Below are 26,999 nucleotides of genomic sequence, written 5' to 3'. Positions count from 1 at the left end.
GGCAAATTAACATATTTCTAGTGGCAAATGTGTTATTAAGTTATTGCAATGGTATAAAAGGAATAATCAACTCAGTGTTCTCTGGAAAATAATGCAGCTCCTTGAAAGGTCAGTTACAGTACACTCCACGAGAGTGGGGTCCCCCACCTTCCACTCGTTCATTATTTCCCATAGAACTCATAGCCCCTCGTTGATCTCTTATGTAGAAATGTGTTCAACATCCACTGAAGTAGCTAACTATAGCAAGTTTACGAGATAGCTACAGTGGTTGCCATGGTAACCAAACAAACAGCTAACAAAACCATCAGCCCTAGCTTGCCATTTATGAAAATCGAATTCAACAATGCCAATAATGTTTTCAATTCAACTTTTGCTTTCGAAAGCAGCTCAAACATAGAACATGTAAGAATGAACTATATCCATTGAATTGTGCCGTGCAAATACAGTGCATTATAGGGAAGTAATGCACGCTCTAGAATGCCCTTCAAGCCAATCAGAAACAAGTATTAAAAAAATCCCATAGTATAATTATGCAATAATGCATGAGGGGGTGCGGTATATGGCCAGAATACCACGGCTAAATGCTGTTCTTCGCACAACGCAATGCGAAGTGCCTGGATACAGCCTTTAGCCATGGTATATTGGTCATATACCACAAACCCCTGAGGTGCCTTATTACTATTATAAACTGGTTACCAATGTGATTAGAACTGCAACACTCCTTATCATTTAGTGCCCCATAAAAGTACACCAAAAATAGATTCTACAGACCCCACTGAGTACTCCCAACCCCACTTTTACATTGGCACAAATAATACTTTTTTCAATTTAAATCCACTATTGTCAACATACCACTCTGAACATTATATTTTTCAATATGGTCTTTTGATTTGATTTTTAATTCTCCATAAATTCCTTCTTGCATTTGTTTATAAGCACACACAAAAAAATCGTCATTGATTAAAATGTCATATATTTTGAATTAGTTGTCCACTTTGCAATGTTTTGAAATGCAGGATTTCATTTTGAAGGTTTCCTCATTACCATATGAAAGTGACGTCATCGTTAGTGCTGCAAGCAGAATAGCAGTCCTGTTATTTGGGGCGTACAACCACCCTTTGTGATGCTTTCAACATTACATAATTAATGAATTGCTTTGTGCAATTATAATGGGGTTCGGTATGAATCGATATTTTGGTAGATGACGTATCTGCAACATGATAGAAGCTCCAAGCCGCAGCCTACAGGCTGATTTTAATGTGGACTGGGTATGGGATGCTTATTTGACAGCGCACTGATGTTCTCGTTGCCAGGAAGGATTTGACTCTGACAGTCATATTTATTGTCGATGTCACGGAATTCATCGCGATTTTCATGTTTTGTAACGATATGCGATAAATTCGCAGAAACTCTTCCTTTTTCATGGCCTCGGTGGCAATGTTTTGGGGGTCTGCAAACACAAATTCCAAGCTCTACATTTACGAAAATACCACACCACTTATGTCCACCCGACAGTGTTCAAGGGTAATGGGCTTGGGTGGTGTCTCCCCGGGAGTAGATACACCCGGGTCCGGCGAGCCGAACAGGGAGATCTTCGAGGCCTGCAGAAACGGAGATGTGGAGCGCGTGAGGAGGCTTGTCACACCGGAGAATGTAAACAGTAGAGACACCGCCGGCAGAAAATCCACCCCGCTGCATTTCGCTGCTGGTAAGAACAGTTGACACAATGTTGCTAGGCGCAGGAAACATCTCGCTACAATGTTCCACACTGCAAATGTAACAAATATAGTAACTAATATAGCAGACAATGTAACAAGACACGCTGTACAGTTAATAGTTTATTGTAACAGAATAATCCAGACACAAAGGCTGTACAATGTGCATCCACAATACATTCCCTAATATCACGTTTATTCATAAAGGACTTATTTCGAGGATTTACTATTTTATTATCTTATATTACACCTGCTATTGATGTATCAATGCATTTATTAATAAGCAGTAACAGTCATTTTCCAATTAAGAAAATGAAGGGAAAAATGCATAATAACTAAGTAGGTATGTTTATGCATAGTCACTAAGTAGGTATGTTTATGCCTCTCTGTAGACCAGGTGCATCTATAAATCCATACCATCTCTCTTATTCAGGATTTGGCCGCAGGGATGTGGTGGACTACCTACTACAAAACGGAGCCAACGTGCATGCCCGTGATGAGGGAGGCCTCGTATCACTCCACAACGCCTGCTCCTTCGGCCATTCTGAGGTGGTCAACCTGCTCCTGCACCATGGGGCCGATGCCAACTCCAGGGACAACTGGAGTTACACACCCCTCCACGAGGCCGCCATAAAGGGGAAGAGCGACGTCTGCATAGGTACAGTTGGATTCTGGCCTCCCTGTGAGGCTGTCCCCTTTGGGGAAATATGCATTGTTTAAGCACAGTGACTGTTCTCTTATGGCTTCGAGTATCCAGAACAATCCGTCATAGATACGTCTGTAACGTGCTTTCAGGACCACTTTTGTAAAAGCCAAGTATGGCAACTTTGGTGTGCCCTCTCCATATAGTTGGTGTAGAACATAAGCTATTTGTTGATATATTGTAAATGCTGATATGGGTGAATTTGGTGTTGTAGTGCTCCTGCAACACGGAGCCGAGCCAATGATTCGTAACACAGATGGGAGGACAGCGCTGGACCTGGCTGAGGAGTCCACTAAAGCAGTGCTGACCGGTGAGTGGGAGGAACATGTTCCTCACAAGCACTTTAGAAGCACTGAATTGCATGATTGCATCTATTTTGGGCATGGGAACAGACTGAAACTGTTCCTCTGGGAACCAAGAGTGACAGAACACGCAGTTGAATGAATCAAAACGGTGAAGAATAAGAGTTTTCTTGGAATACATGGGCTAATATGTTTCCACACTTTCCTAATCACAGGTGAATATAGAAAAGATGACCTGCTAGAAAGTGCAAGGTGGAGTATATCTCAGATTTTTAAATGGCCACCATTCAGATGCCTTGCAATCAACTGTGACCATTATTGTGCTCTACATGTTCTAATACATGTGATGCTTTCATAGGAGTGGGAATGAAGACAAGTTGATGGCCCTGCTAACACCATTGAATGTGAACTGTCATGCCAGTGACGGTCGGAAGGTAATTCACGTGTTCTCCTAAACTATTCAAGAACAGACAACATTTTTCATCGCCTCTCTAAAATTCCAAATGCACTAAAATGAGGTAAAAAGACAGATAGTCGTGTCCAAAACATGTTACTAACAAAGAGTGTGTCAGTCTGGACAAACAAACAAATCCATTTGAAATGGTCCTTTGTGGTGTATCTTTCAGTCCTCCCCTCTGCATCTGGCTGCTGGCTACAACCGTGTGAAGACAGTGCAGCTGCTGTTAAAGCACGGGGCTGACGTCCATGCTAAAGACAAAGGGTACGACTTGGTCTCTGTCCTTGAGTCACCCTCGTTGAATCAGTATCGTATGCTGCAGGGAAGACATTGTGTGTCTTTCCAATACTGTGCCAGCAAGTTCTCTGATGGATGACTCTCTCTGACGTTTCAGTGATCTGGTGCCCCTTCATAACTCCTGTTCCTATGGACATTACGACGTCACTGAGATTTTAGTAAAGGTTTGTCTGAAACACATTCTTCCTGTATGTAGCTTATGTATTTTTGTGTCACTGTATATAAAATGTACATTTCTTAACCCGGAGGCCCATTGAACATTCAAATGGTCATTGTACAAGTCTTGTTTGACCCCTGTCTCGCCATCGCTCCTCCCTTGGTAATGCAGCACGGCGCCTGTGTGAATGCCATGGACCTGTGGCAGTTCACCCCCCTGCACGAAGCCGCCTCTAAGAATAGGGTGGACGTGTGCTCCCTGCTCGTCAGCTACGGAGCCGACCCCACTTTCCTAAACTGCCACAACCAGAGCGCCATTGACCTGTCTCCCACTTCGCAGCTCAAAGAACGCCTGGCCTGTAAGCCGTGTATATTGATCCCTCTTTTTCATTGTTCCTATTCTTTATGAACCTTGTTTTTTTGCTTGGAGGTCGCCTACAATACTCTGAATGAAACAAATTATTTTAGGCAAGGGGCAACACCTTTATAATGAGTCCTGTTCTCCCTATGCAATAGCTGAACCACTCTGACCTCTTGTGTCTGTGACAGATGAGTTCAGAGGTCATGCCTTGCTCCAGGCAGCACGTGAAGCTGACCTGCCCCGCCTAAAGAAGCACATGTCACTGGAGACCATGACCTTCAAGCATCCCCTTACGCATGAAACCGCACTGGTAAGACACCTCACTACTGAGTTGCCAACGTACTGCAGATAGTGTTGCTGCAGATTATATAGTCAATGAATTGCAGTGCTAGTATTCCATATATTGTTTTACATTTCTGGGTTACTCTGTGCTTGCCTTTCATCTAAGCAGTGTTTTAAGATCTAAGATGTGTTTTTAACAGCACTGTGCAGCGACATCTCCCTATCCCAAGAGAAAACAAGTGTGCGAGTTACTGCTGAGGAAAGGGGCCAACGTGAATGAGAAGACTAAAGAGTGAGTAGTGCAAAGTGTGTCAGTCATTGACCCTTATCCCACAAGCAATTACCAGTCACTTTACTCTTACCGTTGTTGATATGACAGATATAAATGAGTCGGAATGCTCTGATAAGAGATTACAACCACGTTAACTTGTTTGTGATGTAATTTGTCCAAGCTTCCTGACTCCCTTGCACCTGGCTTCTGAAAAGTCACACAACGACATAATCGAGGTGTTGGTGAAACATGAGGCAAAGGTAAGTTCAGGTGTTATCATAGTGTTATTAATAGTATAAAGGTCAAGCCAACATGTGTATTTGCTTAATGGCCGATGATTCAGCGAGTGTGTGTGTGTACGTGTGTGTGTGTGTGTGTGTGTGTGTGTGTGTGTGTGTGTGTGTGTGTGTGTGTGTGTGTGTGTGTGTGTGTGTGTGTGTGTGTGTGTGTGTGTGTGTGTGTGTGTGTGTGTGTGTGTGGTAATGGAGCATCAGGGCTCTAAATGCATCCTTAGTGCTCGCAACTTTAGAGTTAGGAGCACAAAATAATATCTAGGAATATATTTTGGTATTGATTGAAATTAAGCAAGTGATTAATCATTCATTCAGTCATTCATGCTAAAGAAGAAAGAAGCTATACCTTGTCCTTTCTTTCTGTGCCTCCAAATGTTTAAATATACTTGGCTGTTAGCTAGCTAGCTAATGAGGTAACATGACTGAACAAGGTGTAAACAAATGCCTGTGAGTGGTTTTGGAACGACCCGTGACATGGTTTATGAACAGGCCCTAAAAAGTCACTTTTTGGTCAGGCACTCAGAAACAACTGCACAGCGGAAGCCTATCTTTTACAACCGTTTTTATCTGGGCAATTTTTCTTCTTCTCCTGGTCTCACTGGTGCTCCCAAATTAAAATGTCAGGTCGATACAGGAAATATCTAGGAGCATATGCAACCAAAATGGTCACACTTTAGAGCCCTCGGTGCAATGCATGTGATTCTTGATAATACGAAGTGTCAATATTTGATTGTGTCTGTCCCTATAAAATAAATGAATTACTATTATCTCCCTATAGGTCAATGCTCTGGACAACCTGGGCCAGACAGCTCTGCACCGTGCGGCCCACTGTGGCCACCTCCAGACCTGCCGTCTGCTGCTGAAATCAGGCTGCGACCCCCTCGTCATGTCTCTACGGGGTTTCTCTCCATCCCAAATGGGCAATGAGAGGGTGCAGGAGATACTGCATGGTAGGCTGGAAACAGCTAGGAGTATGTTACACGAACAGACAGGAACCTGGTTTGGGATGATCATTCTGGGTGGAAATATTTGCTCCCGTTTCAAGTGTCAATAAATGTCTTATGTATGTCTTTCAGAGGGAACTCTGATTGGAAACTCTGATGTGGACTGGCAGTTGCTAGAAGCCTCCAAGTCTGGAGATTTGGAGATTGTTGAAGTAACTATCTCCAAAACATTTTGGCATAATCTGACCAACCAATGCCCTATTGTCATAATACTCATGTTACAAATGATTGATTTCAAATGGTAACAGTAGTCTTCGTGGTAACGTGTCTGCTGTATTTATGTTTGCAGAAGCTGTGTACCATGCAGAATGTGAACTGTAGGGATGTAGAGGGCCGTCAATCCACCCCGCTCCACTTTGCGGCGGGGTATAACCGTGTGTCTGTGGTGGAGTACCTTCTACTGCATGGGGCTGACGTCCATGCCAAAGACAAAGGGTGAGCACAGGTCCTGACTTAGGCCAGGAGCTTTTCCCGGTCAGGTGATTTGGTCAGGAAAAACGCAAGGCTCTACCTATTCTCCAATGGGCCTGTGTCAGACTCGTCGCTCAGAAGGGTAATGTGTGTCCGTCTCTCTCTCTCGCTCTGTCTCCTGCAGTGGCCTGTTCCCCCTACACAATGCCTGCTCCTATGGTCACTATGAGGTGGCTGAATTGCTGGTCATCCACGGGGCTCTGGTCAACATAGCTGACCTGTGGAAGTTTACCCCTCTGCACGAGGCCGCCGCCAAAGGAAAATACGAGATCTGCAAACTGCTGCTGCAGGTAAAGGAGTTTGTTTCCCTCTTACAGATTAGTGCTAGTTTATTTTCAACTGTGTTGGACCATCTACAGTGCCACTCGGATTTGAATGATTTAGAGTCATCACTTACCCTGAAAACAATTTGCGTTTGAATTTCGAGAGACCAGACACATCCTAATCCTGTGCAGTAGAACACATACTATAGTGCCTTCCGGTTCTGGCACAGATGATCTAAACACACACCCCTATCACTCCCCTCCCAGCATGGTGCAGACCCGACCAAGAAGAACCGAGATGGGAGCACTCCACTGGACCTGGTGAAGGATGGGGACACTGACATGCAGGACCTGCTAAGAGGAGACGCTGCCCTGCTGGACGCAGCCAAGAAGGGCTGTCTGGCCCGGATCGAGAAGCTCTGCAGCCCCGATAATGTTAACTGTAGAGACGCACATGGACGGCACTCTACACTGCTGCACCTGGCAGGTCAGTCAGTGCGCTGGAGCTTTCTGTAAGGACAGTGATCTTGAACCCTAGTCATTGAGAGCTTCAGTGTGTACAAGCCGTTGTTCCAACCCAACATTCACAAGTTTAAGGGTTTAGAATGTTTATTGAGAAATGTAATGGATGTGAGAATGAGGATTCGGGGGGGTTTTTGGGAATGGACCGGGTGAAGCCGAGGGCTGCAGATGAAGGATCCAAGGGGGTGGACTCGGTAGAGTTTGGCTTGGAGTCCCAGGTTGACCTCATCGGCCGTGGAAGTTGGGCTGTTGTTCTTCCCTCGCCCACTTGCAGGGCAAGGGGCGAGGTAGGAAGGAATGATTTTTAAATCGACCACCCTTGGCAGGAAATTCTACACTCGTTCATCCCGAGATGATTGTGTTTTCAGCCACCGGTAGCTTGTGGGTGCTTTATATGTGCTACAGTCAATTATGAGTGCATGTCTACTTATATTAAATATATACTTTTTAACATACACCTATTGTATGATAGCTAGCAAATTAATTATCTAACTAGTGTTAGCCTGCCTAACTGGAACTTCTGAAGAAGTAAAATGTTTTATTTCTACAATTACCAAAAGATAACCAAACAAAAACAATTTTACGAGACGTGTTTGTGCCGTCATGTGTATTAGTAGCACAATTTCTAACTTATTTGCATTCATTTTAACTTCCCTAACTTACTTATATGTTGACTACTCCATTGATGTTGTTTTTAAGTTTTCGCTGACTTTTCTTAGCAGATGTACAATCGCCGCAAATTGAATTATGGGGAGTTTCAGGCCTTGGAGTGAACATAATTGTACACTCGGAAAGCCGACTAAAAACGAGGGAGGTGGGGCTTACGTTGCAAACTTAACTTACTTGGCTAATCATTTGGACCGCCCTCCAAGATGGCGACGGAGATTCCCCCAAGGGCATAAGGCAAGGACAAGGGTGTGTCTTTTAAGTGTTTGAACCGCAGCCTTAAAAGACACACCCTCGATTTGCGACGATTGTACGTCCGCTAAGAAAAGACGGCGAAAACGTAAAAACAACATCAATGGACAAGTCAACATACAAGCGTAAGTAAAAACAAATGCAAATACAGTTGGAGACGGAAGTATACGAACACTTAGGTTGGAATCATTAAAACTCGTTTTTCAACCACTCCACACATTTCTTGTTAACAAACTATAGTTTTGGCAAGTCGGTTAGGACATCTACTTTGTGCATGACACAAGTCATTTTTCCAACAATTGTTTACAGACAGATTATTTCACTTATAATTCACTGTAATTCCAGTTGCTCAGAAGAGCTTGGAAAATTCCATGGCTTTAGAAGCTTCTGATAGGCTAATTGACATAATTTGAATCAATTGGAGGTGTACCTGTGGATTTATTTCAAGGCCTACCTTCAAACTCGGTGCCTCTTTGCTTGACATCATGGGAAAATCAAAAGAAATCGGCCAAGACCTCAGAAAATAAATTGTTGACCTCCACACGTATGGTTCATCATTGGGATCAATTTCCAAACGCCTGAAGGTACCACGTTCATCTGTACAAACAATAGCACGCAAGTATAAGCAAGTATAAACACCATGGGACCATGCAGCCATCATACCGCTCAGGAAGGAGACGCGTTCTGTCTCCTAGAGATGAACGTACTTTGGTGAGAAAAGTGCAAATCAATCCCAGAACAACAGCAAAGGACCTTGTGAAGATGCTGGAGGAAACAGGTACAAAGGTATCTATATCCACAGTAAAACAAGTCCTATATCCATATAACCTGAAAGGCCACTCAGCAGGGAAGTAGCCACTGCTCCAAAACTGCCATAAAAAAGCCAGACTACGATTTGCAACTGCACATGGGGACAAAGATCGTACTTTTTGGAGAAATGTCCCCTGGTTTGGCCATAATGACCATCGTTATGTTTGGAGGAAAAAGGGGGAAGCTTGCAAGCCGAAGAACACCATCCCAACCGTGAAGCATAGGGGTGGCAGCGTCATGTTGTGGGGGTGCTTTGCTGCAGGAGGGACTGGTGCACTTCACTAAATAGCTGGCATCATGAAGGAGGAAAATGATGTGGATATATTGAAGCAACATCTCAAGACATCAGTCAGGAAGTTAAAGCTTGGTCGCAAATGGGTCTTCCAAATGGACAATGACCCCAAGCATACTTCCAAAGTTGTGGCAAAATGGCTTAAGGATAACAAATGCAAGGTATTGGAGTGGCCATCACAAAGCCCTGACCTCAATCATATAGAAAATTTGTGGGGAGAACTGAAAAAGCGTGTGCAAGCAAGGAGGCCTACAAACCTGACTCAGTTACACCAAAATTCGCCAAAATTCACCCAAAATATTGTGGGACGCTTGTAGAAGGCTACCCGAAATGTTTGACCCAAGTTAAACAATTTATTTTAATTCTTAAAATAAAGTGATGATCCTAACTGACCTAAGACAGGGAATTTTTACTAGGATTTCAATGTCAGGAATTGTGAATGTATTTGACGAAGGTGTATGTAAACTTCCGACTTCAACTGTAAGTTATTCAGAAGTTCCAGCTAAGCAGGCTAATGTTAGTTCGCAAATTAATTTGCTAGCTATCATACAGTAGGCGTATATTAATAATGATATATTTAATATAAGTAGACATGCACTCATAATTGACTGTAGCACATATCCAGCACCCACAAGCTACCGGTGGCTGGAAACACAATCATCGCGGGACGAACGAGTGACAAATTTCCGGCCAAGGGTGGTCCATTTAAAAAAAAGAATTCCTTCCTCCCTCGCTCCTTGCCCTGCAAGTGTATACTCGTCAGATATCACAATACGTCATCAGAAGTGTCCACTTAATTTGAGGGCTGAGGGGATAGGGTGTGTCTTTTAAGTGTTTGGACCGCAGCCATAGTGTTGCCAACGGGAATGGAGGCTGTTTGGCAGCTGGTGCTTGTTCCGTTACTAGGGAGCTGTGTTCAAGGCAATTAGTTTAAATGTTGCATTTAAAGTCTGGTCTTCTCCCCTGAATTTGATTGATTCAACTAACTTATCATTAACGCCTGAAAAGCCGGCAGCCCATCAGGACGGGACTACGGATTTTCGGAGAATAGCATTTTCAGATCATTGCCGTTTCTGATTAAACTAATTATGTGTCTATTGTGTCAGCTGGCTACAACAACCTGGAGGTAGCAGAGTACCTGCTTCAGCATGGAGCAGAGGTCAACTCCCAGGACAAGGGAGGGCTCATCCCCCTGCACAACGCTGCCTCCTACGGGGTGAGTCCCAGTTACCCTAATCTACTGTACACACTCACAGCACAATCACACTCTAAAGGTGTCCATTGAGTCTTCCTACAACCTGTACGGTATGATTTTCTCAGAGACACCAAAAGTAAACAGGATATCTAGAGACTTGATTGATGTGCCTAGGTTTTTCTGTGGTTGTTGAAAGAGTCAGTGCCTCGTACTCGGCACACCAAACACTCACCAAGATCCTTGTCAAAGGCTTCTTTAAAAATGTAACCAGGAATTGGTTTCAGAGATTAAGCACACCTTTGAATACAAATTGGCATCTTCTGCGGCCTTTACAACAAGCTCCTTTAAAAAAAAAATGTAAGCATGAATTGGTTTCAGTGATGAGGGGTGAAGTATGTATGTTGGCCAAATGATTAGCACTCATGTCTCTATGACACAAAACACTGTTGGAAACAAAAGGCAGTGCCTTGAGAAACGAGGAGCTCATCACACCACAGTCCTCCCCGACCCGCCTGGTGCTTGCTCTAACTACACACACAGATTGGATCATCTCAAATAAGCAGTGGTGTAAATGCTTTAAAGTACTACTTAAGTCGTTTTTGGGGGTATCTGTACTTTGGTTTACTATTGATATTTTTTGACAAATGCTACTTTTACTTCACTACATTCCTGGAGAAAATAATGTACTTTTAATAGATTTCCCATGACACTCAAAAGTACTCGCTACATTTTGAATGGCTAGCGTGACAGGAAAATGGTCCAATTCACCTACTGCCTCTGATCTGGCGGACTCACTAAACAATATGCCTGAGTGTTGGAGTGTGCCCCTGGTTTTCCGTAAATAAAAAGACAAGAAAATGGTGTCATCTTGTTTGTTTAATATAGTGTTTTGCGATTTTTCTTTAAACCAATATTCGTAACCCTTTCTCTCCCTATAGATGTTTCTCACCCTTTTGTTTGCTTTGTTTCTTAAACCTGTGTTGGTTGGGTTACCACCTCAACCTAGATTTTAGAAGAGAAAGGGTGAATTAACTAGTAGAGGTCTTGCCTAGTAGAAGTCCTATATCTGAGTCTGAGATGCAAGTTGACCAAAAGAACGAGAGAAAGTTACAAGACACGAACCAAGAGCCAAGTGGAGTCCAATGTGTTCTCATTTGCAGCATGTGGATGTGGCTGCTTTGCTCATCAAGTACGACGCATGCGTGAACGCCACAGATAAGTGGGCGTTCACTCCACTGCACGAGGCAGCGCAGAAAGGGAGGACCCAGCTGTGTGCCCTGCTATTGGCTCACGGGGCCGACCCCGCCCTCCGCAACCAGGAAGGCCAATCACCGCTGGACCTCGTCACGGTATCCGTCCACACACACTTGCTATCCTGTCTCTGAGCTGACAACCTCTCCCCAACACGGGATTGTGTGGGAAGGGGTAGCATAATCTGTCATCCTCACAGCCACCACACTCACCTGTTTGTCATGTCTACTGCTCTTGGATACATGAAATCCCTCAAATCACAACAACACCCTGACATCGTATATTGTGCTTGTGATTCGTGTTAACAGTATGTTAAACATCACCTACATAGTCTTGTTTGGTATTCTTTCCAGAGTTTCGCTGTTGTTGAGGAGATTCAATGTCTCTCAATGCTCGTTTCTACACTCTCACATGGCCTGACCTTCACCAGCAACTACTGGGTGACATGACCTCTTTCTAAATAGAAGAGAGGACCTGTCTCTGTCTCTGGCAATGAAATCCCTGGAAAGTTCTCTCTCTCATCACACATTGCTAAATAACTTGAATGTACTATATGCATGTCAAGGGTTTGCTCACATAGGAGCATGTAGCCTTATTCATACTTTCTATGGGTTATTGATGTGTTGGCAACGATCGCTAATGCAGTCTAATCGTGTTCCTTTGCATGGTTGTACTGTGATTGAGTCGTCAATATTTTGTGTCATTCTTCATTTCTCCTCCACGACTTGGTAAATTAGGGACAATGCCTCTTTCTCCTTTCTATCTTTTCTTTCTACAGGTGGACGATGTTCGTGCCTTGTTGACAGCGGCCATGCCACCTTCAGCCCTGCCCGGTTGCTATAAACCCCAGGTAATCCGTATGTCTGCCCCTGTAGGGGTGGTGGTCCCCCCCAGCCTCTCAGCCAGCTCCACACCCCTGTCCACCTTGGCCTCCAGCAACAGTCTGGACAATCAGGCCACTGCCTCCACCTGCACTGCCTTCCCTGAGCTACCCGCTCTCCTGGGGCCCTCTGGGGCTGTGGGCACGGACAAGAAGGAGGGTCCAGGTGTGGATCTGAGTATCGGACAGTTCCTCAACGACTTTGGACTGGAACACCTACTAGAGATCTTTGAAAGAGAGCAGGTAAGATGAACCCCAAAACGCAGCTCGCTTAAGTCTGATAACTTAGATAAACCTCTTTTATATAAAAAGCGTCAAGGATGTCTTCAGCATCGGATGTTCCACAATAGGCCTATGAAGCATTACTTAAGATGCTGAAGGTGAGATCTGGCATTATTTTAAAGTTCACCGTTTTCTCTTTTTGAAGATCACACTGGATGTCCTGGTAGAGATGGGACACAAGGAGCTGAAAGAGATCGGTATCAATGCCTACGGACACAGACACAAGATTATCAAAGGAGTAGAGAGACTCACTAGCGGACCTCAAAGTACGTTTACACACTACAGGACCCATGCTGTTGTCCATAACGCAGGTTCACTTCAAATGTATGTTAAAGTGTTTTCCAAGGGCTGTTAGTGAATGCAACCATCAAAGATTTAGATTTTTACTTGATCTTCATGTATGAAAGGGCAGTGTGCTTCGATTGAAGTTCACATCCTGAGTGAAGTTTTGAACTACTGCAATGGTAAAAAGAAGTTCACGTTCCTGTGATGCAGGTTTGAACCCGTACCTTGCGTTGAACACGACGAACAGTGGGACCATACTAATAGATCTGGCGTCGGACGACAAGGAGTTTCAATTGGTGGAGGAGGAGGTACAACCAACAAGATGACTCGCTATCAAACTCTTACATCGTATTGATCGTATCTTGTTGTAAATTAGAAAATGTTGACTCAAATTTTGAGTCTTGTTTTTGAACAGTTGCAGAGTACGATCAGAGGGCACAGAGATGGAGGGCTTGCTGGAGGGGTTTTCAACAGATACAACATTGTTAAGGTACAGTTGGCTGGTTTCTATCCACATTAGGAAGGCAAGCTCTGTTCTATTCTGTCAAATCAAATGTATTTATTTAGCCCTTCTTACATCAGCTGATATCTCAAAGAGGTGTACAGAAACCCAGCCTAAAACCCCAATCAGCAAGCAATGCAGGTGTAGAAGCACGGTGGCTAGGAAAAACTCCCTAGAAAGGCCAAAACCTAGGAAGAAACCTAGAGAGGAACCAGGCTATGAGGGGTGGCCAGTCCTCTTCTGGCGGTGCCGGGTGGAGATTGTAACAGAACATGGCCAAGATGTTCAAATGTTCATAGATGACCAGCAGGGTCAAATAATAATAATCACAGTAGTTGTCAAGGGTGCAGCAAGTCAGCACCTCAGGAGTAAATGTCAGTTGGCTTTTCATAGCCGATCATTAGGAGTATCTCTACCGCTCCTGCTGTCTCTCGAGAGTTGAAAACAGCAGGTCTGGGACAGGTAGCACGTCCAGTTTAATCTAGTTAATGGAAGTCATTATTCAACTGCACATTCAGATGATGTTATAACAACTTTATTAACCATTATGGGGATGTATTCTCTTATCCCTGCTTTGAGAGAAAGGTATTGTTAATTCACTATTTTCCCCTCTTGATCTGCAGATCCAGAAAGTGTGCAACAAGAAGCTTTGGGAGAGGTACACCCATCGAAGGAAGGAGGTCTCCGAGGAGAATCACAATCACTCCAATGAACGGATGTTGTTTCACGGTAAGAGAATAATATACAGAATAGCACCGCCCACATTCCAATGAGAACCCATCACCCGTGACACTCCAGAAACCACTTGGGTCATGTTGTGTTCGTGGTTGATCTTTTTTTGCGTGCTTAAGTGTTTTAGACACTCAGAAATCCTATTTACAAGTGCTCAGTCCAGCATTCATGCCGCTCTTGACCCAACAGGTTCGCCGTTTGTCAACGCCATCCTCCACAAGGGTTTTGATGAGAGGCATGCTTACAAAGGCGGCATGTTCGGCGCAGGCATCTACTTTGCTGAGAACTCGTCTAAGAGTAACCAGTACGTCTACGGGATAGGAGGCGGTACAGGCTGCCCTCTGCACAAAGACCGGTCCTGCTACGTGTGCCAACGGTAAACCAGCCATCCAGTCCTTTGTTGTTTCTCTACCACAGTAAACCATATCAAAGCTGAGGTCTTAGTCACCACAGTACATCTGAACCAAGCCATAGCTGTGCGCTAATAACACTCCAATGAGAGTTTCACAACGTTAAGAAAGAATGGCTCAAATGTGTCAAGTGGATTGATTGAATGGAGGTTCCTTCCTGGCATCACATGTGGCGTGATGTCTGATTGTCTGTGATGGGTTCTATGGGTCTTCAGGCACCTGCTGTTCTGTAGGGTGACCCTGGGCAAGTCCTTCCTGCAGTTCAGTGCCATGAAGATGGCCCACTCCCCTCCAGGACACCACTCTGTCACAGGGAGGCCCAGTGTCAACGGACTGTCACTGGCAGAATATGTCATCTACAGAGGAGAGCAGGTACGGTAACTAGTGCCTTTGGCATATTGCATTAGTGTGTGACTTTCATTTTGACACTAACTACTGAAGTCACAGGATTGTCATTCTTTGTTATCAGCCTTACATTACATTTGTAATACTGCTCCTCTTGGATCTAATTGTGTTAATTGTATGGTAGCATGCCCTTAGGACAACCAAGCTGTTCAAATGGACTTGATCTGACACCTGTGTCATTTACTCTAGGCCTATCCAGAGTATTTGATCAGCTATCAGATATTAAAGCCCGATGCCTCTGTGGATGGATAGAAGTGGAACGGAGGAAGGAAGAACCACAAGTTAATTGTACAGAAGAACATCTCAGCCTGTTTCTGTTATGTTCAGGGCAGCAACAGCTTTACTAAATGCATGCACAAACAGATGTATTTACTTTTTCCTCCATTTGAAGCATTTCCATCTGTAGCCATTCTAACAAATGCTGTGCAGGAAAACTACAACTGGCTAATGTCTAACTGTAATTCAAAAAAACTTCTGTGTTATAGTAGTTCTTTTCTGGAGACATTGTGTATCTATTTATTTGTACTAGCGTGTTAATTTATTTACATTTTTATGCCCAAGTTATTGTAAATGAATGACCTATAGAATATGTATTCCATCAACCAGCAGTCAAAATCAGTGTTTTCAAAGTCTGCCTTGTGGGGATGTCTGGGTCATATTTATTAGGGCACATCGTAGCAAAAATGTTTCAAAAGTTGTGGAATGGAAAATTAATGTTTATTGGACAAGCCTAGGTGGTCACTCCCTGTTTCAGTCTGTTTTCTTCCATTGGTGCCTATTACCTAATGACTTATTTATCCAGTATTGTAAATCAGGACACAATTTCAGATCATTATCCTGTTAGAAGGTGTATTGTTTTGTCTACATAGTGACTAAAAGATCAGGATCAGTGTCCTTTCATTCAGTAATGGTGGCCGCAGCAAAGTCTTCAAATTTGAGGACTCCTAAATTGTCATAAATTGCCCCTCCACGAAGTCTGTTTTGCTTTGAAAGCTGTTTGTTTTACACAACACACAAGGGTGACGAGACTACGCAGAGAAAACAAAACATGTAGTTTGTCAATTTCCCTCGGTCAGTGTTTGGATGCGCTGTGAGAACCGTGTCTGTCATTTGAAATCATGTGAAGTTAATTTACACTAATATGCTGTGGTTGCGTGATGTTCTCGCAGCACTTTGTTCCTTTTGCATGATATTCCTGTCTGATTAACTCTCGTTAAGAGTTGTACGTCATGTTTGAACAGTGCTTGCTTAGTGCTAATTGGATGCATCGTGGCTGGATCTGGGTGGGAATAATCTCCACACAAAACAGCCACATCAAAATAAATGAGCTATTTGTGAATCCTTGGTTGTAAATTGTTTGTAGTCTACTGTAAAAAACAAAAATTGTAGTTGCATGTAATTACTTATGGACCAAACCTTGCGTTGTCTGTTTTTGTAGGTAGTGGAATAACTATCATTGTTAATTACACATTTTTCACTTGTCAGTATGATGTCTCCCAAGATAGTGTACGATTAGCCATATGAGCATACTACATACTTAAACTACTTAATTTCATACTCATTTCGACGTAGAATTCACTGGTCTTTTACGACTCAAGTTTGACAACCGCTGATAATCAGATAAATTGACGCGCTGTACCAAAATGAACGAATGGCAGGAGTCACCGCAATCACGCTTTAGAAGTACTATTTTCGAAATGTCACAGCCTACTATAAACTTTGTTTTTTTGCACACTATTTAGTAGGCTAGTATGGACATTATACATACAGTCTTCCTCTCTACCTAGGCTACTGCTTTCCTGCCGCATTGCTTTCATGAGATGTTGAGTGTCCGATAATGGCACTCTTCAGTTCAAGATGTTTTGACGGGCTTGTTACAGTTTAATGTAGTTGAACCTTTTGTCAGACCTGAACTGAGATGAGTTCAACTTGGGATAACCATTGACAAGAAGGTGGCTCACCTTTTAGCCAGGCAGTGGAGAGCAGGGGCGAAATTGACACGCCCATCTTCTCATAACACAGAAGCTAGTGAAGTCAGTACGTTCCTAATGTGGAGGTCAACCAGTATATACCCTACCGTTCAAAAGTTTGGGGTCACTTAGAAATGTCCTTGTTTTTAAAGAAAAGTACATTATCCATCCATTAAAATAACATACAATTGACCAGAAATACAGTGTAGACATTGTTAATGTTGTAAATGACTATTTAAGGCTCAAAATGTCCAGAAACAAATAACTTTCTTCTGGAACTTGTCAGTCTATTCTTGTTCTGAGAAATTAAGGCTATTCCATGTGAGAAAATGCCAAGAAACTGAAGATCTCATACAACACTGTGTACTACTCTCTTCACAGAACGGCGCAAACTGGCTCTAACCAGAATAGAAAGAGGAGTGGGAGACCCCGGTCCACAACTGAGCAAGAGGACAAGTACAGTAGAGTGTCTAGTTTGAGAAACAGACGCCTCACAAGTTCTCAACTGGCAGCTTCATTAAATAATACCCTCAAAACACCAGTCTCGACGTCAACAGTGAAGAGGCGACTCTGGAATGCTGGCCTTCTAGACAGAGTTGCAAAGAAAAAGCCATGTCTCAGATTGGCCAAGAAAAAGAAAAGATTAAGATGGGCAAAAGAACACAGACACTGGACAAAGGAACTTTGCCTAGAAATCCAGGATCCCGGAGTCGCCTCTTCTCCACTACAGCCCTTTGAGGTTGATGGGGGCCTGTTCGGCCCACCTTTTCATGTAGTCCACAATCAGCTCCTTTGTCTTGCTCACATTGAGGGAGAGGTTGTTGTTTTCAACCCCACTACTGGGGTTGAAAACACTGGCACATTATTGGCCAAGGGTGATGCTCCACGCTTTTCCTCCTCTATGTTTGATACTCCCCACTACGGCTGTGGAGGTCATATCAGCTGGTTTTGTCAGCTGGTTATTGTCATACAAAAGACTGCTGGTATCACGGTAGTTTACCATTAATTAACAGAAATGAGTTTAGCATCTCCAGGTCTCCATGCATACAAGCTGCATACAAGCCTCTGATGCACGCTTTTAAAACATCTAGATGCACTGCAGTACTTAATGCAGCTGGTGGCCACACTAGATACTGACTGTTACTTTTTTTTGACCCCCCCCACATTATTCCATTTCTGTTAGCCACATGTCTGTGGAACTTGTTCAGGTTATGTCTCAGTTGTTGAATCTTATGTTCATACAAATATTTACTCATGTTAAGTTTGCTGAAAATTAACACAGTTGACAGTGAGAGGACATTTCATTTTTTGCTGAGTTTACATTATCACAGTGGTTTCGGCAGTCACAATGTAAGTAACCTAATGTATGTCCCTCTAACTCCGCTGAATGCCAATGTTGATCCTACAGCTATTGTATACAGTAATCATGTGCCTTGTATACAGTAATCATAGCACTGAGGCAGTGTGCCCTAGTAGTAAGTCCACTGTGTTCAGCTCACCCTGCACTATCAGCTTACGCTCAGCTTATATATAAATAACATTGTCATGTCTACTTCTGATAAGCCTCCCAGTAATGCAATAAAAACAATCAAGCATCGCAGAAAAGGGCTAAAAATAGCCCACATTAACATTTGTAGCCGAAGAAACAAGGTCCATTAAATCAATAACTTGCTAGTAAGAGATAGCATTCATATTCTCTGAAACGCACTTAGATAATACCTTTGATGACACAGTGGTGGCAATACATGGTTATAACATCTACAGAAAAGACAGAAATGCCAATGGGGGTGATGTTGCGGTGTATATTCAGGGCCACATTCATGTAAAGCTTAGAGAGGATCTCATGTTAAATACTGTTGAAGTAATATGGATACAGGTTCATTTGCCTCACCTAAAGCCCATTCTGGTGGGAAGCTGCTATAGACCACCATGTGCTAACAGTCAGTCTCTGGATAATATGTGTGAAATGCATGACAATGTATGTGATATTAACAGAGAGCTATATTTTCTGGGCGAACTAAATATTGACTGTCTTTCATCCAGCTGACCATTCAGCAAAAAGCTTCAAACTGTAACCAGTGCCTACAACCTGGTTCAGTCAACCTACCAGGGTATTTACAAATAGCAAACAGGAATGAAATCATCAACATGCATTAGTAAATCCATCGGATGTAGTGATCACAATATAGTAGGAATGCTGGGCATAATATGGTGTATAAGAGGTCATACAATAAGTTTTGTAGTGATTCCTGTGTTGATGATGTAAAGAATATTTGCTAGCCCGTGGTGTGTAATGAGGAGCAACCAGAAGCTGCACTTGACACTTATGAAATGGTTTTTCCAGTTTCCAATAAGCATGTACCCATTAAGAAAATTACTGTCACGTTCGTCGTATACAGTACATAATGAGCGGACCAAGGCGCAGCGTGAGGAGAGTCAAAGAATAAACAAATGTGCAGTTCGTAGTGCACATAGCACTAAATCAAAACAAAACAATATCCCACAAACGCAGGTGAGAAAAGGACCACACTAAGTATGATTCCCAATTAGAGGCAAGGATCAGCTGCCTCCAATTGGGAACCATACTCACACCAACATAGAAATTCAAGACTAGAACACCCCCTAGTCACGCTCTGACCTATTGCACCATAGAGAACCCAAGGGCTCTCTATGGTCAGGGCGTGACAGAACCCCCCAAGGTGCGGACTCTGACCGCAAAACCTGAACCTGGATGGGGAGGGTTAGGGTGGGCAACTAGCGTTGTGGCGGCTCTGGTGTGGGACATAGCCCCCGCTCAGACCGCTGATCTGACCCTGAAGCCTGGCTGAACGCCGTGCCCGGACTGGACACCGGCGCAGAGGAAGACTCCGGCCCGTGGACTGTCGCTGGAGGCTCTGGACTGTGAACCGTCGCTGGAGACTCCGGGCTGTACACACCACTGGTGGATGAGTGCGGGGAGCCGGCACAGGATGTACCGGGCTGGGGAGGCGCACAGGAGGCCTGGTGCGTGGAGCCGGCACAGGTGGCACCGGACTGATGACACGCTCTTCAGGGTGAGTGCGGGGAGCCGGCACAGGACATACCGGGCTGGGGAGGCGCACCGGAGGCCTGGTGCGTGGAGCCGGCACAGGTGGCACCGGACTGATGTCACGCTCTTCAGGGCGAGAGCGGGGAGCCGGCACAGGATGTACCGGGCTGGGGAGGCGCGCTTAAGGCCTGGTGAGTGGAGCCGGCACAGGTGGCACCGGACTGATTACATGCTCTTCAGGGTGAATGCTGTGCAGAATACACCTAACCAACATCTTTCTCCGATCTCCCTCCTACAACAGCTCCATCGACTCCCCGACGGTCTCTGGCTCTCTCCTCGGCTCGACCGACAGCCCCTTGGGGTTTCTGTGGCCGTGGACCCCGGCATTGTCGCTGTCCTCCTATACTCCTTGGCGACTCCTACCAAGGAAAGGTCTCGCATCCACCCATTATTTCCTCCCATGTCCAGCTCTCCTTTACCTCCATGGTACGCTGCTTGGTCCTGTAGTGGTGGGATATTCTGTCACGTTCGTCATATACATAATGAGCGGATCAAGGCGCAGTGTGAGTAGAGTTCCATATATTTATCAAAGTGAACCTTAAAAAAAAAATAATAAACAAACGTGCAGTTCGTAGCACTAAACCAAAACAAAACAATATCCCACAAACGTAGGTGGGAAAAGGACCACACTAAGTATGATCCCCAATTAGAGGCAACGATCATCAGCTGCCTCCAATTGGGAATCATACTCACACCAACATAGAAATTCAAGACTAGAACACCCCCTAGTCACGCTCTGACCTATTGCACCATAAAGAACCCCAAGGGCTATCTATGGTCAGGGCGTGACAATTACTGTAAAAACTTAAATCCCCATGGATTAATGAGGAATTGAACATTTTATGGTTGAGAGGGATGAGGCAAAGGAATAGAAAATAAGTATGTTTGCACAACCGATTGGAAAACGTACTGCAAATTTCGAAATCGTGACTAAACTGAATAAAAAGAAGAAGAAACTATTCTATGAAACAAAGATTAAATGATAGTAAAAACTCTTTGGAGCACCTTAAATGGAAATGTTGGCCAAAAAGGAAAACTCAGCTCCATCATTCATTGAATCAGTTAGCTCATTCATCACAAAAGCCACTGATATATCCAAATACTATAATACTTTTTTTTCATTGGCAAGATTAGAAAACTTGACATGTCAGCAACAAACATCGACACTACACTGATCAAATTATGAAAGACAAGCATTGTAATATTGAGTTCCGTCTATCAACAATGACAAGCCACCAGGGTCCGACAACTAGGATGGACAATTACTGAGGATAATAGCGGACGATATTGCCACATCTTCAATCAAAGCCTACAAGAAAGTGTGTGATCTCAAGCCTGGATAGAAGCAAAAGTCATTCCGCTACCCAAGAATAGTAAAGCCCGCTTTACTGTCTCAAATAGCCAACCAATCAACCTGTTACCAACTCTTAGTAAACTTTTGGAAAAAATTGTGTTTGACCAGATACAATGCTATTTTACTGTAAACGATAGTGAGAGCTGTTTTGCTAGACTTCAGTGCGGCTTTTGACATTATTGATCATAGTCTGCTGCCGGAAAAATTGACTAAAGACTTTCAGCACACTTATAGGGAAGGACATTCAACACACAGGGTGTTCTTTAATGGAAGCCTCTCCAACATAATTCCCCAGGGCAGCTGTCTAGGCCCCTTACTTTTCTCAATCTTTACTAATGACATGCTTTGAGTAAAGCCAGTGTGTCTATGTATGCAGATGACTCAACACTATACACGTCAGCTACTACAGTGAGTGAAATTACTCCAACACTTAACAAAGTGCTGCAGTCAGTTTCAGAATGGGTGGTAAGAAATAAGTTAGTCCTAAATATTTCAAAAACTAAAAGCATTGTATTTGGGACAAACCACTCACTAAACCTCAACTAAATATTGAAATTGATCAAGTTGAGGTGACTAAACTGCTTGGAGTATCCCTGGATTGTAAACTGTCATGGTCAAAACAGTAGCTAAGATGGGGACACAGCTCGGACACCCATGCATACACCACAAGACATGCCACCAGAGGTCTCTTCACAATAACCAAGTCCAGAACACATTATTTGTATTTATTAAGGATCCCCATTAGCTACATAGAGCCATGACTACATGGAACTCTATTCAACATCAAGTAACTCATGTAAGCAGTGGAATCAGATTTAGAAAACTGATAAACACACCTTATGGAACAGCGAGGTATGTGAAGACACGCACAGGCACAGACACAGGCATACACATGCTACACATGCACTCTACACACATGCACACATCGATTTTGTACTGTAGATATGTGGTAGTAGAGTAGAGGCCTGAGGCAGCAGCTAATGGCAATCCTTAATAAATACAAATACAAATCTAAACCAGCACCTCTACCAGAGACCACCACACGGTGGTGCTCTTTTTCACATATAAATGGACTTGACTCTCCAGCCTAGTCTCATAGAGTAGATGTAACATAGCACATGTAAATCTGGGACACTCAAATTACACTGAACAAAAATGTAAATGCAACATGTTAAGTGTTGGTCCCATGTTTCATGAGCTGAAATAAAAGATCCCAGAAATGTTCCATACACACAAAAAGCTTATTTCTCACAAATTTGGTGCACAAATTTGTTTACATCCCTGTGATGGAGCATTTCTCCTTTGCCAAGATAATCCATCCACCTGACAGGTGTGGCATATCAAAGAGCTGATTGAACAGCATGATCATTACTCAGGTGCACCTTGCGCTGGCGACGATACAAGGCAACTGTAAAATGTGCAGTTTTGTCCAACACCACAATGCCACAGATGTCTCAAGGTTTGAGGGAGCTTGCGATTGACATGCTGACTGCAGGAATGTCCACCAGAGCTGTTGCCCGAAAATGAAATGTTAATTTCTCTACCATAAGCCGCCTCCAATGTCATTTTAAAGAATTTGGCAGTACATTCAACATTCCTCATGACCGCAGACCACGTGTAACCATGCCCGCCCAGGACCTACACATCCGGCTTCTTCACCTGCGGGATCATCTGAGACCAGCCACCCGGACAGCTGATGAAACTGTGGGTTTGCACAACTGAAATTTCTGCACAAACTGTCAGAAACCATCTCAGATGAGGGAAGCTCATCTGCGTGCTCGTCGTCCTCACCAGGGTCTTGACCTGACTGCAGTTCGGCGTCGTAACCGACTTCAGTAGGCAAATGCTCATCTTCGATGGCCACTGGCACACTGGAGAAGCGTGCTCTTCACAGATCAATCCCGCTTTCAACTGTACCAGGCAGATGGCAGACAACGTATACGGCGTTGTGTGGGCGAGAGGTTTGCCAATGTCGACGTTGTGAACAGAGTACCCCATGGTGGTGGTGGGGTTATGGTATGGTTAGGCATAAGCTATGAACAACAAACACAATTGTATTTTATCGATGACTGTGACGAGATCCTGAGGCCCGTTGCCATGCCATTCATCCACTGCCATCACCTCATATTTCAGCATGATAATGCACAGCCCCATGTCGCAAGAATCTGTACACAATTCCTGGAAGCTGAAAATGTCCCAGTTCTTCCATGGCCTGCATAATCAACAGATATGTCACCCATTGGGCATGTTTGGATTGCTCTGGATTGACATGTACGACAACGTGTTTCAGTTCCCGTCAATATCCATGCACTTTGCACAGCCATTGAAGAGGAGTGGGACAACATTCCACAGGCTACAATCAACAGCCTGATCAACTCTAGGAGATGTGTCGAGCTGCATGAGGCAAATGGTGGTCACACCAGATACTGACTGGTTTTCTGATCCAAGTCCCTACCTTTCGATTAAGGTATCTGTGACCAACAGATTCATATCTGTATTCCCAGTCATGTGAAATCCATAGATTAGGGCCTAATGAATTCATTTCAATTGACTGATTTCCTTTTATGAACTCTAACTCAGTAAAAAAAAAAATGTTGCGTTTACATTTTTGTTCAGTATTATTTCCAGTTTGTGCTCTATGTATCCAGTGAGCATGGTTCATAGCATACAGTAACTATTTAAAAGGTCAACAGACAGTTTTTTTTTTGTTGCATCGAAGCTTGTAAATTGGCCTACTGTAGTTTTTATTTTCTTCTGAAAGCAAATGCAAAACATTAATGAATTCAAAATATCTGTTCTCAGGTCCACAACAATTTGCAATTCTTTTTGTGTTTCAGAAATGGTCAAATGTCACTGGAAAAGAAAACATTGATGGTCCTCCACACGTTTTACGCCAAGTCTGATTTATAAAGGGAAACATACATGTATGGCGTGAGCCAAGTTTGTACATGTCAATATTTGTGTGCTTGTGCATCCTTTTCAGAAATAGCGCATGCAGAAATTTAGTCTAAAATGTACACAATCGTTATAAATGAAGCCCCAGGGCTCTTATTCACAAAGTGTTTCAGAGAAGGAGTGTTTATCTAGGATTACATCCCACCCCCTCCAATTCATTATGATTTACAAGGCAGAAGTGATTCTAGTCCAATTTTCCTACTGTGAGATGGTTGTGAGTACAGGCCAAATTGTCCTCCCCCAGACACAGATTAAGCCTAGCCTTTGGACTATAAAACAATCTCTGTTGTCTGGGAAACTGGCCCATAAATGTCTACCTTGGCTCCAATGTATGTTTGCTTTTATATATCACTTATATGTTTTGCAAACATGTACTCTTCACTCTCTACCTCTCCTGGAGTGGGTACGCTTTCATAGTTAAACCTGCTGCTACATTCACAAGATAACTACCACATAATTGCCACTGCAATTAAACAGCCAATTATCTGTAATTATTACTACTTGGTTCCTGCATCTTACCATATCAAAGACTTACTCGCCCACACATGATGGATCTGTACACAATGTATTGTATTAACATAATTACATTTCCTTATGAGTTGTAAAAATTACAATTAAGAAAGAGACATTTATTGGTCAGTGTAATCTTTTTCTTTTTCATCTTCAACTCAATTACTTGGGGTTTGTACCAATGCTTTTATGTACACTGATATGCCCGAATATTGCACACTATAAAACCATCGGGATGTCAGAATATAGGGATAATAACTGCCCTTTTGTAGATCAAACATAAAAAAAGACACAAAGTGAGCAAAATGTAGACTTGTTTCACAGATCCTCAACTTGACCTGGAATCACATAACGCTCACTGGGTCCAGTTGAGGGGAAAGGCATCATATCTAATGATATTTCTGCTTCACATTCAAGCTGCAGTATTGCAGGCAGGATAATGTTTCTTTGGTTACGTGAGGTATTAGAGACAACGGAGACTTTGTCAAATGGTATGTCCAAATCTTCCCCGTGTGAGACCATGGGCAGGCGTTGCGCACAATGCGCAGAGGCATTGATAGTTGCGTTCTGGAACGTAGTGTCGTGGCGGTAAGACATCAACTCGTTACTTAAATGGACAGCTTCTACAGAACTGGAACAGTATCTTTTGCAGCCCAGAATGGCGGAGAATGCTTTTCTGAAATCAGCATTAAACGCGTATATGACTGGGTTTAACGATGAGTTTGCCCATCCAAACCACACAAACATGTTAAACGTGGTGTTACTTACGCACAGGCGGTCACCAAGATTGTTAATGTCACAAAAAGGTACTATGCAGTTGACCACGAAAAAAGGCAGCCAGCAAAATACAAACACTCCCATAATGATAGAGAGTGTCTTCAAAACTTTCGTTTCTTTTTTAAAGGTTGTTTTTAATGAGTTTGTTTTCTCGGCTGCTTGCTGATTGTTCTGTGCGTGTTCCACGGCTGTCTCCAAGGATGAGATTCTCCGGATCTGGGTTTGCGCAATCCGGTAAATTCGTGTATAAGTGCCAACCATAATAACGACGGGAATGTAAAAACTTATCAAGGAGGAGGATATGGCATACGTGCTATTCAAGCTTGCGTTGCAGTCCTCTATTTGGTTGATTTGATTAGTGTCGTCCACTGTTTCCATTTCCTCCTCTGACTTGTGCCAATTGAGCTGGACGGGAATGAAGGAGATAAGAATGGAGAGGGTCCATGCCACTCCGATCATAACGAAAGCAAACCTTTGAGTCATTTTACGTTCATATCGAAAAGGGCTCGAAATTGCCCAGTATCGGTCCATACTTATTATACAAAGATTGAGAATAGACGCGGTGGAGCACATGATGTCAAAAGCTATCCAGGTATCACAGAAGCTGCCGAAGATCCAGTAGCCGGCCACGTCAGACATAGCCTTCCACGGCATCACAAGAATGGCCACGAATAGATCCGACACCGCCAAGGAGATTACAAAAAAGTTAGTCACTTTAGATCTAAGGTGTCGAAATTTGATCACAGCGGCGCACACAAGCGTATTCCCAAAAAGCGTGGAGACGATCAGGATGAACAGGACGCACCCGGTGAGAGCACGGACGCTGTGCTTGGAGCTGTCCGTTTCAGCACCTGCGGTTTCGTTGTCAGATTTCTCCATTGACTAATTTCTCCTCTTTTCTGCACATATCAAATATAGCGTCTTTAGCGTCTTCCACACTCAGGGTTCAGTGCTCCCTTTATTCATTATGCATTCAACTTGCGGATTTCCGTACTCACGCACCTTAATATTAACTACTATTAACTACCTTAACAAAACAGGACGTGGGCCAGTTATAAGAACCTCAGTTATTTTCTTACTCTGACGCAGTAAAACATTGTCCATTGTCGTGAATAGGTGCACTGCACATAACCCATCCTGCACAATCGCTCCTTTTTTATATAGTGAATGGATCTCACTTAATGGTTGAGTAGCTCCTCATGCTTGACGATGGCAATGAAGACCCCTCCTCTTAAAGGCCCAGTGCAAATGAGGATAATGTCCTTTTTTGTGAAATTTCAGGGATG

General features: G+C 43.5%; 2 protein-coding genes across 2 annotated transcripts; one reads left to right on the top strand and one right to left on the bottom strand.

The window, feature by feature from the left end:
- Positions 1-935: 935 nt before the first annotated feature.
- Positions 936-16,398, top strand: LOC115144035 (poly [ADP-ribose] polymerase tankyrase-2-like). The gene is made up of 25 exons (XM_029684655.2): positions 936-1,708; positions 2,149-2,373; positions 2,633-2,728; positions 2,936-2,972; positions 3,079-3,154; positions 3,347-3,441; positions 3,572-3,638; positions 3,803-3,989; positions 4,180-4,301; positions 4,474-4,565; positions 4,726-4,804; positions 5,616-5,787; positions 5,914-5,993; positions 6,131-6,276; positions 6,437-6,602; positions 6,843-7,062; positions 10,224-10,333; positions 12,342-12,686; positions 12,871-12,991; positions 13,221-13,318; positions 13,426-13,500; positions 14,136-14,241; positions 14,434-14,620; positions 14,870-15,026; positions 15,249-16,398. Exons 1-25 carry the CDS (start codon positions 1,423-1,425, stop codon positions 15,309-15,311), a joined length of 3,408 nt encoding a protein of 1,135 aa, XP_029540515.1. The 5' UTR covers positions 936-1,422; the 3' UTR covers positions 15,312-16,398.
- Positions 16,399-24,206: 7,808 nt separating this feature from the next.
- Positions 24,207-26,722, bottom strand: LOC115144557 (D(5)-like dopamine receptor). Its single transcript, XM_029685601.2, has one exon. It carries the CDS (start codon positions 26,590-26,592, stop codon positions 25,255-25,257), a length of 1,338 nt encoding a protein of 445 aa, XP_029541461.1. The 5' UTR covers positions 26,593-26,722; the 3' UTR covers positions 24,207-25,254.
- Between the last annotated feature and the right edge of the window lie 277 nt (positions 26,723-26,999).

The sequence above is a fragment of the Oncorhynchus nerka genome, linkage group LG16, assembly GCF_034236695.1.
Source record: "Oncorhynchus nerka isolate Pitt River linkage group LG16, Oner_Uvic_2.0, whole genome shotgun sequence".
Taxonomy (NCBI): Eukaryota; Metazoa; Chordata; class Actinopteri; order Salmoniformes; family Salmonidae; genus Oncorhynchus; species Oncorhynchus nerka.
The sequence above is the reverse complement of the archived record's forward strand: the minus strand, read 5'-3'. Positions and strand labels throughout refer to the sequence as shown.